The sequence below is a fragment of the Quercus robur genome, chromosome 2, assembly GCF_932294415.1.
Source record: "Quercus robur chromosome 2, dhQueRobu3.1, whole genome shotgun sequence".
NCBI classification, from domain to species: Eukaryota; Viridiplantae; Streptophyta; class Magnoliopsida; order Fagales; family Fagaceae; genus Quercus; species Quercus robur.
Window position 1 is genome coordinate 72,591,441 of NC_065535.1, and position 15,556 is coordinate 72,606,996.

The 15,556-nt window shown below is 41.9% G+C and overlaps 2 protein-coding genes across 2 annotated transcripts; both read right to left on the minus strand.

Moving 5' to 3' along the window:
* Positions 1-655: 655 nt before the first annotated feature.
* Positions 656-1,687, minus strand: LOC126702889 (uncharacterized). The gene has a single exon (XM_050401753.1). It carries the CDS (start codon positions 1,685-1,687, stop codon positions 656-658), a length of 1,032 nt encoding a protein of 343 aa, XP_050257710.1.
* A 13,242-nt stretch (positions 1,688-14,929) lies between these two features.
* LOC126702898 (uncharacterized) lies at positions 14,930-15,556 on the minus strand. Its single transcript, XM_050401758.1, has one exon. It carries the CDS (start codon positions 15,554-15,556, stop codon positions 14,930-14,932), a length of 627 nt encoding a protein of 208 aa, XP_050257715.1.

Here is a 15,556-nt window from a genome sequence, read left to right on the forward strand (position 1 = left end):
AGAGTTTCAAATGCAACTAAGATATTATCAGAAATCAACCTATCTTTAGTAAAAGCAGATTGATGCTCAGTAATGATATGTGGCAAGACTTTTTTCAACCGATTAGCTAACACCTTTGAGAATATTTTATATAGCACATTACAAAGACTAATAGGGCGAAATTGGTGAACATATTCAGGATTATCAGTCTTGGGTATGAGTGTAATGAAGGTGTGATTTATAGGATGGGGTAAAGTACCTGAGTTTAGCCAAAATAAAATTGAAGAAGTGACATCCTTATCAACAGTACTCCAAAAATGCTGATAAAATAATGGTGGCATCCCATCAGGCCCCAGAGCTTTAAGCGGAGCCATCTGTTGTAAGGCTTCTGAAACTTCAATCTCCATGAAGTCACGGGTAAGAGATAGATTCATCCTTCTGTTATGATTTGAGGGACATGTGCCAACACATTGCTTGAGTTCTCTAGTCTGGAAGTGGTAAAAAGATTTCGATAGTACCTTGTCAATATAGCAGAAATCTCATCGAGTTAGGTCCTCCAAGCATCCACCTCATCTCTAATCCCCCTAATCTGATTCTTCTTGAACCTCTTCATTGCTCGACTATGAAAATATTTTGTATTTTTATCACCTTGGCTTGCCCACAAAACCCGTGACCTTTAAGCCCACATACGAGCCTCCCTATCCATCAGCACACTAACTTCAAATTTTAACTCTCTAACCCGATGGTTAACACCATTGATTTGTGCTTTAAATTCGGCCTTACACAACAATTCTTTCTTTTTTATCGACTCTTGTCTCACACTGCCAAACACATTTCGATTCCACCAAAGTAAGTCTTTACCACATTTTTCCACCTTAGATAATATTGTAGAATCCAAGTCCGAACCTACCATTGAGTTCCATGCTACTTGTACTGTTTCTTTACAAGTTGGATTTGACAACCACATCTCCTCAAAGCGGAATATTTTTTTGCGTGTTGGGATGTCTAACGGTGCCAGGACTACTAAGAGAGGGCTATGATTCGAAGAATCACAATGTAAATGATGAACACGTGACCCTGGGAATTTCAGAAACCACCCATTAGTAGCAAGACCTTTATCAAGCCTTTCCCATATTGAATTGCCACTTTCAAAGTGTCTAGCCCATGTGAATTTCGACCTAACGTATCCAAGATCCATAAAACCACATTCATTAATAACCTCTCGAAATAGTTGCATCTGAAAATGAGACCTAGTTGCACCCCCCAACTTCTCATCTTGCTTAGTGATCTCGTTAAAGTCCCCAAAACAAAGCCACTGAATTTTCGGACTTGAATTGAGAGACCTCAATTTGTTCCACGCCTCACACCTTCTAGCTGTCTCTAGTTCCCCATAAAAACCTGTCAAACGCCACTCATTGCTCGAATTCTTATCTATTGAAGCATCAATATAATATTTGTGTGAACCTTCAATCCTCAAGTTGACTGAAGATTTCCAAAAGAGCACCAATCCACCTCCTCTACCTTCTCTTGGCACCACCCATCTATGATCAAATTCAATGTTTCGTTGTACAGTCTCTAGCCTTGCTTTGTCTGTCAAAGTTTCAGCTAAAAAAACGACAGAGAGATCTTTTACCCGTATGAATTCTACAAGCTCTCTTCCTGTTCGCAGGTTCTCAAGCCCATGACAATTCCATGCTAGGCAACTCATTGTGACTGGCGGGGCTGATGGTCAACCTCCACCTTCTCAAAAAATACCTCCTCATCACACCGAGAAACCTGTAGTCGCTTGGAAGGTAACTCGGCTTGATGCGCTAATGCTGAACCCCTTCTTTTTTGGCCTGAGATAGTCTCTAAACCATGGCTGGCCGTGTGAGCTTCGTTTCTATCTCTAAACCATGGCTGGCCGTGTGAGCTTCGTTTCTAACTCTACGGGTCCTAGATGGCAAAACACGTAATTGGCTAGATGGGGAAGAAACCCTAGCCGTTACTTAAGGGGCACGTGCTTCATTAACTTGAGTATGGGTAGGAGATGTCTTGAAAGCACATGACTCAGGTCCAAGTGTATTAATTGTTGGAGAATTCTGAATGTCAAATTTGGACAGCTCGGCATCAATTCCTATTAAAGGCTTATCACTCTCCACCGTTTGCTGAACTGAGACAGATTTGGGCAATAAATCCTCATTAGTCACGCAATTACTTGGTTGAGTAATCATAGAGTTACTTCCCAAACTGGACATGCTATTACTCCCCTTATTGATCACGTTATTTTCTTCCATATTAAGCCCACTATTCCTTCCTTGCATGCCGTCAGGACCTGAGTTTATTGATTATTTTTTCTAAGCAAATGAAACATTGAGTTTATTTTTTTTATTCAGTTATTTACTTTACTATATAAGAGATTCTTAACCTATCAAATGATTTAAATTATCAACAAAAATTCACCGTAAAAAAATGTGTGAGGATCACTTTAGTCTTTTTTTTTTTTTGGCTAAGTATAGGTGTGATCAAGGTTGTTAAAGTCGGGATCCTACATAGGATCGTGGGAGGTAGATGGGATCGTGGATCATAGGATCGGATCGTGAATCCTAAAATCCTACATTATTTGAGAAAAAAACAAAAAATACACCTTGGTATGTTAAATAATCACATAAATTATACATTCATTGATATAATTACCATACATCACTATATCCATTTGTAAGCATTATTTTAAAGAGGCCAAAAACCTCAAAACATGACACTTTATTGGAATATTTTTTATTTGGGTCCAACTGACACTCTCTCTATATTAGAGTGGAAAAACATAGTCTATTGAGATTTTATTTTTTTATTTAGATCCAACTGATCCTTCTGTCAAGTTAAAGAAGATTATAAGAAATAAAAGTCGTTTAGGATCGTCAGAATCGTACAATTCCATCGATCTTGAATGATCAAAAAGATCTTATTTTAAGTTTGCTTTAGCGTCTTTGTAGAATTGTTTGTAGTCTAGTTGAAGGCTTTTGGCCTTTTTTTATTATTATTATTTTTTTGGCCCTATTGTAAAGTGTCTTGTATTTGATTAAACTTTTCATTAATGAAATTATACGATCATCTCAAAAATAAAAGAAAAGAAAAGAATCATAAGCATTTACTTGTGTTTATTTTTAAATAAAAGAATATATAATTGATTTTTTTACTATGAATCTGTATTTTTTTTAATATTGTACATACGATATGGTATAATAGTGCAATATATTTTATTTTATTATTTTATTAAAGCGAGGGAGGAAGACCAACCTTGTGAAGTATTGCAAGATATTTTTTTTTAAAAAAGGCAGAGACTGAGTCAGGACTTGGAGTTAAGGGGGACAGAAGTATAAAAAAAAAAAAATTGAAACTCTAAATAAACATTCAATTAATAAACCATCAACAAAGAAAAATACACAAAATTATTATTTTTTAAGATATGACAATGCAATTATTTATGAAGGTGAAAACACCATTTTGGTCCCTACATTTTGGAGTTACAATCAATTTAGTTTCTGTTATTTTCAACTTGCAATCAATTTAGTTCCTACCGTTAACTCACTAACGGAAAATGTCTACGTGGCAAACAGTTTGCATTGTTGGCATGTCTAATATTTAAATATTAAATAAAATGCTGATGTGGCAAAATTTTAGTGGCTACATTAGTGCTTAGATGGCAAGAAACTCCACGTCGGTTTTTCTTTTTTAAAATAATTTTCTTTTCTTTACCAATTTTGTTCCTAACTTTATTTTTTTTTCTTTTTAATTTTATTACAATTTCTTTTAGCCAAACACCCATTCGCACTACCAATCTTTGACAACCAAGTCCCATGTAGCACCTAAAAGTCTTCCTCCCATGTGAGAGACAGAGAGCAAGAGCCTTGTGTTTGGAGAGAATCATGATAAGTGATAAAGGGTTAGATTTAAGTTTGATTGTGAGAATTTAGGGTTTATTTGAGGAAAGGGGAAGAGATAGAAGCCACTGACGTTAGCGGTGGTGGCAGTGTAGATCTAGCCATAGTGGCTGGTCAAGAGGGACAAAGAGGGCTGAGAGAGAGAGAGAGATTAAAAAAATGAAAAATGAGCTTCGGTGATGGTGAGATCCAGGTAGATTAGCAGACAAAGAGAGGCTGATGCTTGTGCTGTGGTGGTGGTGGTAGTGGCGGCAATGAGCGTTGTTGGGAGGCCGATGCTTCTCTCTCTCTTATTCTCTATTGCCGTCACCGCATGATCTGCAAAATGGGTACAAGGATAATGGATTTGATTGAAATGTGTTTCAGTTTTGGGTTCTCTTGTTGTGTATTCTTTTTTAGATGTAGTGATTTTGGGGTACATGGATCATCCAACCATCTTCTTGATCTGTAAGCATATTTTGATTATTGGGATTACTAGGAAGTGAAGATTGGGTTTCAAAATGTTACTTCAACTTTGGCGAAGGTGGTTCAATTCTAGTGCAGTAATCTAAATGGTAAATGGAGGCATCCTCCCATTCCTGTTTACAACTGGTAAGAGGTTTGTCATTGTTATCAGAGGAAATGTTCTTTTATAATTCATTTCCAGAAGAAAAAGATTTTACCTAGGTGTTGCAACTGGACATAGCATCTCGTGGGGACCTGTTTCCAAAACAATGAATGAATAGTTTCTAAACGATGAATGGTTAAAGAAATTGTAATAAAATTAAAAGAAAAAAAAATAAAGATAGGAACAAAATTGGTAAAGAACAGAAAATTATTTTTTAAAAAGCTGATGTGGATTTTTCTTGCCATCTAAGCACTGATGTAGCCACTAAAATTCTGCCACGTCAATATTTTATTTAATATTCAAATATTAAATGTAGGGACACGTTTTGAAGCCCAAACCCAAAATGTAAAGGGATATTGCTTAATGAGCCTAATACAATAAATTTGTAAAGAGAGGGTTAGAAAAATAGGCCATAATGAGTTGGACAATGGATAAAATGGGTTTGAAAGGTAATCAAACAAAAGCAAGAGAGATTGATTCGAATAAATTCGCTCTCGACACAATCCGAGGAGGTGAGTTCTAATATAAATCAATTGAATAGATTACAAATACAATTTTGATTGCTACAATCCTTTCTCCCTCTCTTTCTTCAATCTCCTATCCATGGAGGATCTCTTACATTATATAGTTCATTTTGGATGATCTTGATCATATACTTGTTGATCATTTGAGCCACTAATTGAGTGCTTGTCCCATTAGACTCCTTCTCTGGCTTTCTGTGAGTTGTGGTAGCCAAGACAGCACTGTTCAGGAGCCTTCTCCACATAAATGTGGTCAGAAAGTTAGCCATAGGGCATTCAATGCGGTGGTAGCAGTTTTTCCTTAGATATTTCCTAGCTTCCACTCTTTCAGTACGTTCACGATACACGTTCCTCCCAACGGAATTTCCTAGAAGGTCACTTCGAGTAATAGAATATACGTTTGATTTTTGCTTTGTTCATTCGAGGAGACATTCCTCCTTGGACCACCTTTCCTAACCTTTCCACTTGCATGTTACTTATGGGATTTTGAACTTAACACCCTCACTATTGTTTATTCTTCCTTGGACCAATCAACGTCCTCGGTCAAAACCTAAGGCCCAATATACAATTTTGGGCCCTTATCCCTACATTAGACATGCCAACAATGCAAACTGTTTTCCACATAGACATTTTTCATTTGTGAGTTAATGGTAGGGACCAAATTGACTGCTACTAAAATGTAGGGACTAAATTGACTGTAACTTCAAAATTTAGGGACCAAAATAGTGTTTTCGCCATTTATGAAAATAGAACTCGCCGTCTTTTTAAATTTTCGAAATCATTTATGATTGAATTCGTGCTAATTGTCGCAGCAATGTCCCTTTCAATGGATAACATCATAGCGTCTAACAAAAACTCATCTTCCATTTTGTTTCAACAACTAATCAATAAATTTTAAAGTTGCAAATAATCTTTTTAATTATTTACCCAAAAAAAAATATCTTTAATGTTTTATAAGACACTAACTAATGGACAAAAACACTAAAGACAAAACTAAAAAAGAAATCATAAAACATCACAAGCTATGGCTTAAGACAAAACTACCAAAAAAAAAAAAAATCACAAAACATCACAGGCTATGGCAATAGGAGTTGACTGTTGACGTGTTGTGTTGTGCTGTGTTTGTTAGATGACAACTTTTATATTTATAAAAGAATATAAATTATGGGCTATATTAAAGAGAGAAAGACAAAGATGGGTCAGATTTTTACCTCTCTTTGACTCTCTCTCTCTAGTTTCCTTTAGTATATTCTATGTCTCTGATGATGACGTAAATATCACCAGTGAGCTACACAATCTTTGCATGCTCGTAACGATACCTGTACAGAAAAGAGAGAAGACCTAACAGAGAGCACCGGTGTGGTGCCGGTCGAATACCCTCTGAAGGTCAAGTTAGAACTATTCTCACAACTCTAGAGTGCTAGAGAAGGGTAAATTATGCGTACCTTGATTTGTAAGGGTATTGGGGCTTTTATAGTAGTAGAAGGTTGACTTCTCCTCCTTGATGTAGAAGTTTTTTCCTTATAGGAATCCTTTTGAATAGTCCTAAACATGATGGACAAGACATTTCCTTATAGAGAAGATATTCATTAATGCGCGTATCTTCCAGAATCCTTTTTGTGCTAGAGTTCCTATTTTCCTTGGGATCCTGCGGTGGTTAAGTATGTGTCGCAAGTATTTCCATCTAGGGCTTCTGGCTGCCATGTGGGTGCTTACGTGGGCGCTTGATCCGTTCCTGTTGCATCGGTTTATGCAAGATATGTCCCTAACAAACCTTTGCACATTTGGGCTCGCCCTCTATCGACCCTCGGACGTGGATCCGTCAGGCCCACTTCATGGAGATCCGTTAACCTAAATTTTTACCTTCTTCAGTTGCCCCCTTACCCCATGGGTTCGTCATCTTTGAGTGGAAGGACTCGTGGGGTGACGATTTAAGGTTCAGGGGATGACGGTTCAAAGTTCAGGGGATGACGGTTCAAAGGTCTGTAGGTCGACGGTTTCAATACGGATGTCATGAATTGTGCCAACCTCTGACAGGCTATCTGGAAGCCATTTATGACGTGTGACACGTGTCACTCTTTCATTGGATCTTATCTCGGATCGAAGCGTCGCTTCGTCTTGTGTGCACTTCCTCTATAAATATCACACTCCTTCTCCTTTCATTTCTCTACTTTCTGTTGAAATGCACTGTCAGAGCATTTCTGTCATACTTGTCAGAGAACACTCCGTTTAGTTTCTGCATCCGTCATCGTCGACCTTCATCCGTTCTCTTGTTAACTTTGTAAGTACTCTCTTATCCACAAGTCTCTCTTATCCTCGGACATACTCTTTTTATTTTTCTAGACTTTATACACCCGTCACTCCTTCTAGACCCGTCAGAGTCTTTGGTTTTGCTGTCACGTGTAGGCAATGTCTAGTGCGTCAAGTAACCAGTTAGTTGTCCGTGATGGGGCGGATTACGAGGAAGTATACCCGTCAGGTCATAAAAACCATGAGAGTCCAAGCGAAGAGAGGAGTCTGTTCGCCTCTTCCTCATCCTCAACAAATGAGGATATGGAGATGGATGACCCAGAGGTTTTTGATGACGTCGAGGAACGAATAAAATTCGTCGTAGGTGCTGATGGACTTAGGGAGTTCATCATGCTACCAGAGTGGACGGTAAATAATTTTAGATCCACCATCAAGGAGATGCACTTCAACACTCTTAGGGCCAATTTTCAAATTCCAGATAACATCTCCATCCGTCTGCCCTATAAGTCGGAGAAATGCTACTATGATGGGGTAGAAGGTGTCAGGGTGTACGGATAGATGCTGAAGGTAGGACTTAGGTTTCCATTAAGCTCCCTTCACCGTGAGCTTCCCAAATACCTGGGCCTGTCCGTCAACCAAGTTTTCCCAAACACCTGGAGGGTCTTCATAGCAATGGAGGTCCTATACGGTGCTACGTCAAATGGTAAGAGAAGGCAGACGGTGCGGGAATTCCTTCACTGCTACCGTCCAGATGAAATAGACAAATCAAGGGGGATGTATAGTTTTGCGCCTAGGAGTCCGTTGTTGAAGGTTATATTTGAAACCCCAGACTCTAATAGGGATTGGAAGAGTTGTTATTTCTTCCTAGAAGGTGACGAGTGGATGTGTCGTCTAGGGGATACGGAACACATGCCTGTCGACACATCTTGGGGCATATTGCCTTCATCCAATATGTACCCGTCCTAGTGTGTGAATTCTTTATTACCGTTCAGTTTATTACAACATTTTTAACCGTCTTCTTCTTTGTAGTTAGACGTTGTCCACAAGTTGAACTTGAGGAGTTCAGCTTCCTTGAGAGAATTTTTGCTAAGACCAAGTTGGAAGAAAGGACTTTGGCGAAATTAGTTACACTTAATACCATCCATTGGTATTGTGACGGACCTGAGCCAACACCAGCAGCCATCAAGTGCGACGCCAAAATTCGCAGATGTAAGTCCATCGTTCTCGTTCTATTTGAATGGTGTTTTTTTTTTTTTTTTTTTTTTTTTAATCTTTAGTAATTAACTTCATCTGTCTACCTTTACAAAAATGGACGATGCTAAGAGGAGGGTAATGATCAAGGCGTAGGGTACCAAGAAAAAGGAGACCGACGACGTGGCTCCCAAGCGGACGGGCTCAAGCAACCCGTCCACAAAAAGGAAGCAGCTGCCCAAAGGGGACCGTCCTGCCAAGAAACCCAAAATCCCTTTGGAGCTCGTTGTAGGGCTAATGGCTAAGGGTGCGAAGACGGTCACACCAGTGAAGCACGGGGCTGGCAAAGGCGCTATAAAGGCTCCGTCCACCAATCAAGAAAAGCTGCCCGTCCTCCTCCGTGAAGACTCTAAATATTCCTTGGAGCAGCTCTCGTCCATTATATCATCAGAGGATTATGAGGACTTGGGCAATCACTCCACGGAAGCTATGGGGGAGACGAGTCTTTTTGCAATCGCTCAGGTAATCTTGCCCATCGACTTTCAGTCCGTCCTTTCCACTTGGTTTTCCATCTAACCTCCCTTATTTCTTGTGTTTCAGGCCATGATTATGATGAAAGGGCTGATGGGACAGTGTCTTACCCACGAGACAGCCTTGGAGCGCGTACGGGCAAAGGCAGAGCTGATGGAGGATGAACTGAATCAGCTCCAAAACTGGAAATCCAAAATGGAGAAGAAGTTTGAACTTTCGAAGAGGGTGAGAAAAGAGCTTAAGCAGAAGACGAAGGAAACGAAGAAGGCCCTTGAGGATAAGGATAAGGAGGTCCGGGACCTGAAGGATTAGCTCTGTCAGGCTAAGGAGGTGGCAATACGTGAGTGCTGTGACTTCGACGCCTTGCTGTCCGAGCTCAGAGATTCTTATCTGCAGGGTTTTGACGACGCCCTCCGTCAAGTTAAGAAGGCCTACCCTGACCTGGATGTTTCAAACATTAAAGTTGAAGATCAAGCTCAAACCTCCGTTATGCCTGTTGCCTCAGAGAACACCGTTGATCTTTTTGCTAAGGACGCAACTCAAGGCGACGGAGAGTCAGCCCAGACACAGAATGCCCAAGGTCAAGTCCAAATTGTGGTTGCTGACACTTGTCAGGAGAAGGATGCAGACCCTCAGGAGTAGTGATTTTTTTTTTTTTTTTTGGTAGATTGGGAGAACAATCTTTAATTTTATCCGTCATTACATTATCTATGTCGAACAATTTCCCTTCAAGGGTTGTATATTTCAATCTGCCCATTTTGGTTTAATTGCTTGTTTCATGGATGCTATGAATGTAGTGGGTCCGTTTTTATTCAATCCGTCCACTATATGCTTTAAAGGCCTTTAATTTTACTGCCATTGAGTTAAAAACCCGTCTTAAAAAATGAGTCCGTCCACATTGTGTTTTGGAATTTAAGTTGCATCTGTCTTAATGTCTAGAGGAACCGTCCTCCTTATGGACTGTTTAGACTTCCTTCCTCAATGGACGATCCGTCCACTTTAAGGACTATAATTTCCGTTCTCCCAGGTAGAACCGTCCACTTTGAATAGAATTTGCATCCTGTATGGATGAACCGTCCACTTCATGGACTATGTAGTATTTTCATCCTTCATGGGTGAATCGTCCACTTCGTGGACTTTAGTTTACGCCGTCTCTTTTTTAGACTTTGAATTTTCATCCCCCTGGGATGATCTGTCCAGTCTGTGGACTTTAGTTTAAACCCATCCACTTTTGTGGACTTAGAATTTTCATCCTCCTGGGATGATCCGTCTAGCCTGTGGACTTAAGTTTATACCCGTCCACTTTTGTAGACTTAGAATTTTCATCCTAGGATGATCCGTCCAGTCTATGGACTTTAGTTTATACCCGTCCACTTTTGTGGACTTAGAATTTTCATCCTCATGGGATGATCCGTCCAGTCTGTGGACTTTAGTTTATATCTGTCTACTTTTGTGGATTTAGGATTTTCATCCTTCTGGGATGATCCGTCCAGTCTGTGGACTTTAGTTTATATCCGTCCACTTTTGTGGACTTAGAACTTTCATCCTTTAGGATGATCCATCCAGCTTGAGGACTTTGTGAGAATACAGGTAGAAAAGACATAGATGTGTTTGAATATTCTTCTTTTAAAAAAAACCATGTGTTTGTAGAAAAGTACTTGCCCCATTGGGCTTAAAAAGATACTTAAAAGTATTGTAGCAAAATATTGTCTAAAGTAAAACTAGTAATAGTAGTAAAAACTAAATAAACTGGGAAAAAGCGTTGTTGCTCTTCATGTTGTCTCTACTGGTAGTATTTCCGTAGGTGCTCCGTGTTCCATGGGTGCTGAAACTTTCGTCCATCCAGCGTCTCGAGGTGGAAGGTGCCCTTCCTCTGCCATGATGCGATCCTGTAGGGTCCTTCCCAGTTGGGGCCAAGCTTTCCTTGCGAAGGATCTCTTGTAGCGCCCATCACCTTCCATAGTACAAGATCTCCAACCTAAAAGTCTCTATGCCTGACATTGGAGTTGTAGTGTTTCGCCATGAGATTCTAATACCGCGCAATCCTTTACTCCGCCATCACTCGTACTTCGTCCACCAGGTCGAGCTGAAGGCGTATGGCCTCTTCGTTCTTATCCTCGTTGTAGTTCTCGACCCGATAGCTTGTGAGCCCTACTTCTGCTAGGATGATAGCGTCACTTCCGTATGCTAGTTGGAAAGGCGTTTCTCTAGTGGGTGTTCTTGCTATAGTTCAGTACGCCCACAAAACGCTTGGTAGCTCGTCCGGCCAGATACCTTTTGCCCCCTCGAACCGGGTCTTGATGATCTTAAGCAAGGATCAGTTCATGACTTCAACTTGCCCATCAGCCTGTGGGTGTGCGGGCGACGAGTAGTGATTCTTGATACCTAGCTCCAAACAGAAGTCCCTAAATGTGTTGTTGTCGAATTGCTTTTCGTTGTCGGAGACAAGCACTCTGGGTATCCCGTACCTGCAAATGATATTCCTCCAAACATAACTTCTAACGTTCTTCTCCGTGATAGTGGCTAGGGCTTCTGCTTCCACCCATTTAGTGAAGTAGTTGATACCAACCACCAGAAACTTTAGCTGCCTAACTGTTGTTGGGAAGGGGCCCATGTTATCTAGTCCCCATTGAGCGAAGGGCCAAGGGGTCGTCATGGGGGTCAGCTCTTCGAACGGTTGCCTGATGAGATTACTGAACGTTTGACATTTGTTACAGGCCTTGACATAAGCTTGTGCGTCCTTCAGCATTGTAGGCCAATAGTATCTTGCTCGGATCAACTTGTGTACTAATGATCGTGCCCCCAAGTGGTTTCCTCAAATACCCTCATGGACTTCTCTCATTATGTAATCTGCTTCCTCGTGACTTAAACACCTCAGGTACAGTCGAGAGAATCCTCTTTTGTATAAGACATCTTTTATCAGCATAAACTGTGATGCTTGGACTTTCAACTTCCTAGCGGCATCGTTCCCGTTTGGTAATACGCCAATCTTTAGGTATGATATCAATGGCGTAGTCCAATTGCTTTTAGAATCTACTTCCTACACATTTGTTCCGTCATCGATTAGTGAGGAGACTTGAACAAATAACAATACCTGTTCGGGGACAAGCATAAATTCTGCCGAGGCTGCTTTTGCTAAACGGTTGGCACATTCGTTTTCCCCCCTTGGGATTTGAACGAATCTAACTTCGAGGTTGCCGATTCGATTCCTCACCTCTTCTAGATACCTCTTCATCCATTCATTCTTGCACTCGTAGCTGCCATCAATCTGACTTGTTACTACCTGTGAGTTGTAATGTATGACCACGTTTTCAGCACCTGCAGCCTTTGCGAGTTCTAGATCCGCCACCATGGCTTCATATTCGGCCTCGTTGTTAGTCGTGGGGAAATCCAGTCGGATCATGCACTTTATCTTATCCCCCTCTGCGGTTTGGATAACCACATCGGCCCCTCCTGCTCGTCTATTGGAAGATCCATTCGTATAAATATTCCATTGTCAAGTCTCCTCTGCCCCCTGGCTGTCCCCGAGGGTGAATTTGGTAATGAAGTCAGCCACTACTTGCCCTTTTATAGCTGTTCGCGGACGGTACTGTATATCAAACTCGCTGAGCTCCACTGTCCACAAAGCCATCCGTCTTGCAGCCTCGGGGCTACTCATGGCTCTTCTCAAGGGCTTGTCCGTCAAAACAACGATAGTATGTGCTTGGAAGTACGGCTTGAGTTTTCCTGCTATGGTTATCAACGTGAAGGCCAACTTCTACATCTGAGGGTACCTCTCTTTTGCTCCTCGGAGCGCTCGGCTTGTAAAGTAGACTGGTCTATGAGATCCGTTTTCCTCTCTTACCAAAGCTGCGCTAACAGCGGCTTGTGAAACAACTAAGTATAGGTAGAGCTCTTCTCCAGGCTTGGATGGACTGAGCAACGGAGGAGATGAAAGACATGTCTTTAAGTTGTCAAACGCCATCTGGCATTCGTTCGTCCACTCAAACGATTTTCTTAGAGTGCGGAAGAAAGGTAGACATTTGTCCGTCGCTTTCGAGAAAAACCTGTTTAGGGTTGCGATTTTGCCATTTAAGCTTTGCACCTCCTTGACCGTCCTCGGTGGTTCTAACTCCATTATGGCCCATATCTTCTCTGGGTTAATCTCTATACCTCTTTGGGATACCATGAAGCCCAAGAATTTCCTTGCTGTCACTCCGAATGCGCACTTGTTTGGATTCGGCTTCATGTTATATGACCGGAGTTTGTCAAAGGTTTCACGGAGGTCACCTAGGTGATCATCTTCGTGCAGGCTCTTCACTAACATGTCATCAACATAAACCTATGCGTTCCTCCCAATCTGATGTGTGAACATCTTGTTCATCAATCTCTGGTATGTCGCCCCAGCATTTTTGAGTCTTAATGGCATCACCTTGTAGCAGAACAGTCCCTGGCTAGTGACAAAAGAGGTCTTCTCTTGATCGGCTTCTTCCATTTTGATTTGGTTATAGCCCGATAAAGTATCCATGAAGCTCAATAGCTGGTGTCTTGTGGTTGAGTCCACCAGAGTATCTATCCGAGGGAGTGGATAGCTGTCTTTTGGGCAGGCCTTATTGAGGTTCGTGAAATCCGCACACATCCTCCATTTTCCATTGACATTTTTAACCATGACCACGTTTGCCAACCAATCGGGGTAGTATACTTCTTGGATGAAATTTGCCTCAAGCAATTTTCAAACTTCCTCGGCAATGGCTTTGTCCCGCTCCTGAGCGAATACTCGTTTTTTCTGTCGGATTTGGGGAAATGAGGGCGATACATTTAACCTGTGAACTATGATCGAGGGGTCGATTCTTGGCATGTCCTCGTGACTCCAGGCGAACACGTCTTGATTGTCTCTTAGGAATGCCGTGAGCGCTTGGTGTATTGGCCAACTTGCCAGCGTACCCACTCTAGTCATCCGTTCTGGCCTTGAGTCGTCAAGGATCACTTCTTCTAATTCTTCAACCGGCTCCACTACTGCCCGTTGTTCTCCTATGCACATTGTTTGCTGATGCTCGTTCGTCTCTAACAAAGCAATATAGCATTCTCTCGTTGCCATGTGATTCCCGCGCAGTTCTCCAACTCCATAATCTGTAGGGAACTTGATCATTAAATGGTAGGTCGAAGTTACAACCTTCCACGAGTTGAGGGTGGGTCTTCCGAGAATGGCATTGTAAGCGGACGAGCAGTCGACCACTAGGAATGTTACGTCATTCGTGATTTGCTGGAGGTAATCACTTATCGTTACTAACAACGTGACAGCACCAAAGGGAAAAACTTTTGTCCCCTTGAAACCAACGAGAGGGGCATTTACTGGGATCGACTATTCTCTATCAATCCTTAACTGCTGGAAAGCTAGGTAATACAGGATGTCCACCGAACTGCCGTTATCGACTAGAACCCAGTGCATATTGTAGTCTCCTACCTGCAGGTTGACAATAAGCGCGTCGTCATGCAGGTGGTGCAGCCTTCGAGCATCTTCTTCTGAGAATCCTATGACGGGGTTGTCGATCTGTGCCATTTTAGGTACGGCGCCCATAAGCTAGACGTTCTGGACCATTCTCAGGTAGGTTTTCCAGGCTTTTTTGGTCGACCCAAAAGTTTCTGTGCCCTCTACGATCATCCTTATGTCTCCAATGGCGGCTTTGGGCGCTCATTCTCCCGTCACAGGGCCTGCTCTTGGGGTGGATCCGTTCTCTCCTTGCTAACGAACCTCTGTAGCTTCCCTTGTCTTATGAAAGCCTCTATTTGCTGTTTCAGATCGTAGCAGTCAGCTATGTCGTGCCCGTGGTCTCGATGGAAATGGCAGTACTTGTCCCTTGGCCTCTTACTGGGATCTCCCTTCAGCTTGCCGAAGAACGTCAGGGTTCCTTCGTCTTTGATCTGTATTAAGACCTGATCTATTGGGATAGTTAAGGGGTGAAGCTTGTGAACCTCCCAGTAGGGGGTTTGGAGCGTCTATCATCCCGTCGTTCTTCAGTTCTAGCCATTTTTCGTCCCCTATCCTGCTGTGTGTCCTCTTGTCGCCCCCTCTTTCTGGGCTTCTCCTCACGGGCCAGCAATGCGTATTCCACGTTCATATATTTGGTGGCCCTGTAAAGCACATCCGACATGGTCTTTAGGTTGTTCTTGTATAGAGAAAATAAGAATTTACCCTTCCGTAACCCATTAATGAATGCTGCCACTAGTATTTTGTCGTTCGCTTCATCAATTGAGAGGGCCTCCTTGTTGAACCAAGTTATGTAGGACCTCAGCGTCTTGTCCTCTCGCTGCTTTATATTCATCAGACATGCCGTAGACTTTTTATACCTGTGTCCCCCGATGAAGTGCAATGCGAATTGGGTGCTTAGCTCCTTGAAGGAACTAATGGAGTTGGGTGTCAGCCTGCTGAACCATATCCTTGCGGGGCCCTTCAGCGTGATGGGGAAGGCCCTACACATGATCTCGTCTGGTATCCCCTGGAGGTGCATCAGGGTCTTGAAATACTCTAGGTGATTGAAAGGGTCCTTGTTTTCGTCATAGTTCTCCACCTGCGGCAT

Bases quoted from the DNA above. Each gene is read 5' to 3' on its own strand.
- LOC126702889 (XM_050401753.1), bottom strand. From the start codon at position 1,687: ATGAGTTGCCTAGCATGGAATTGTCATGGGCTTGAGAACCTGCGAACA.
- LOC126702898 (XM_050401758.1), bottom strand. From the start codon at position 15,556: ATGCCGCAGGTGGAGAACTATGACGAAAACAAGGACCCTTTCAATCAC.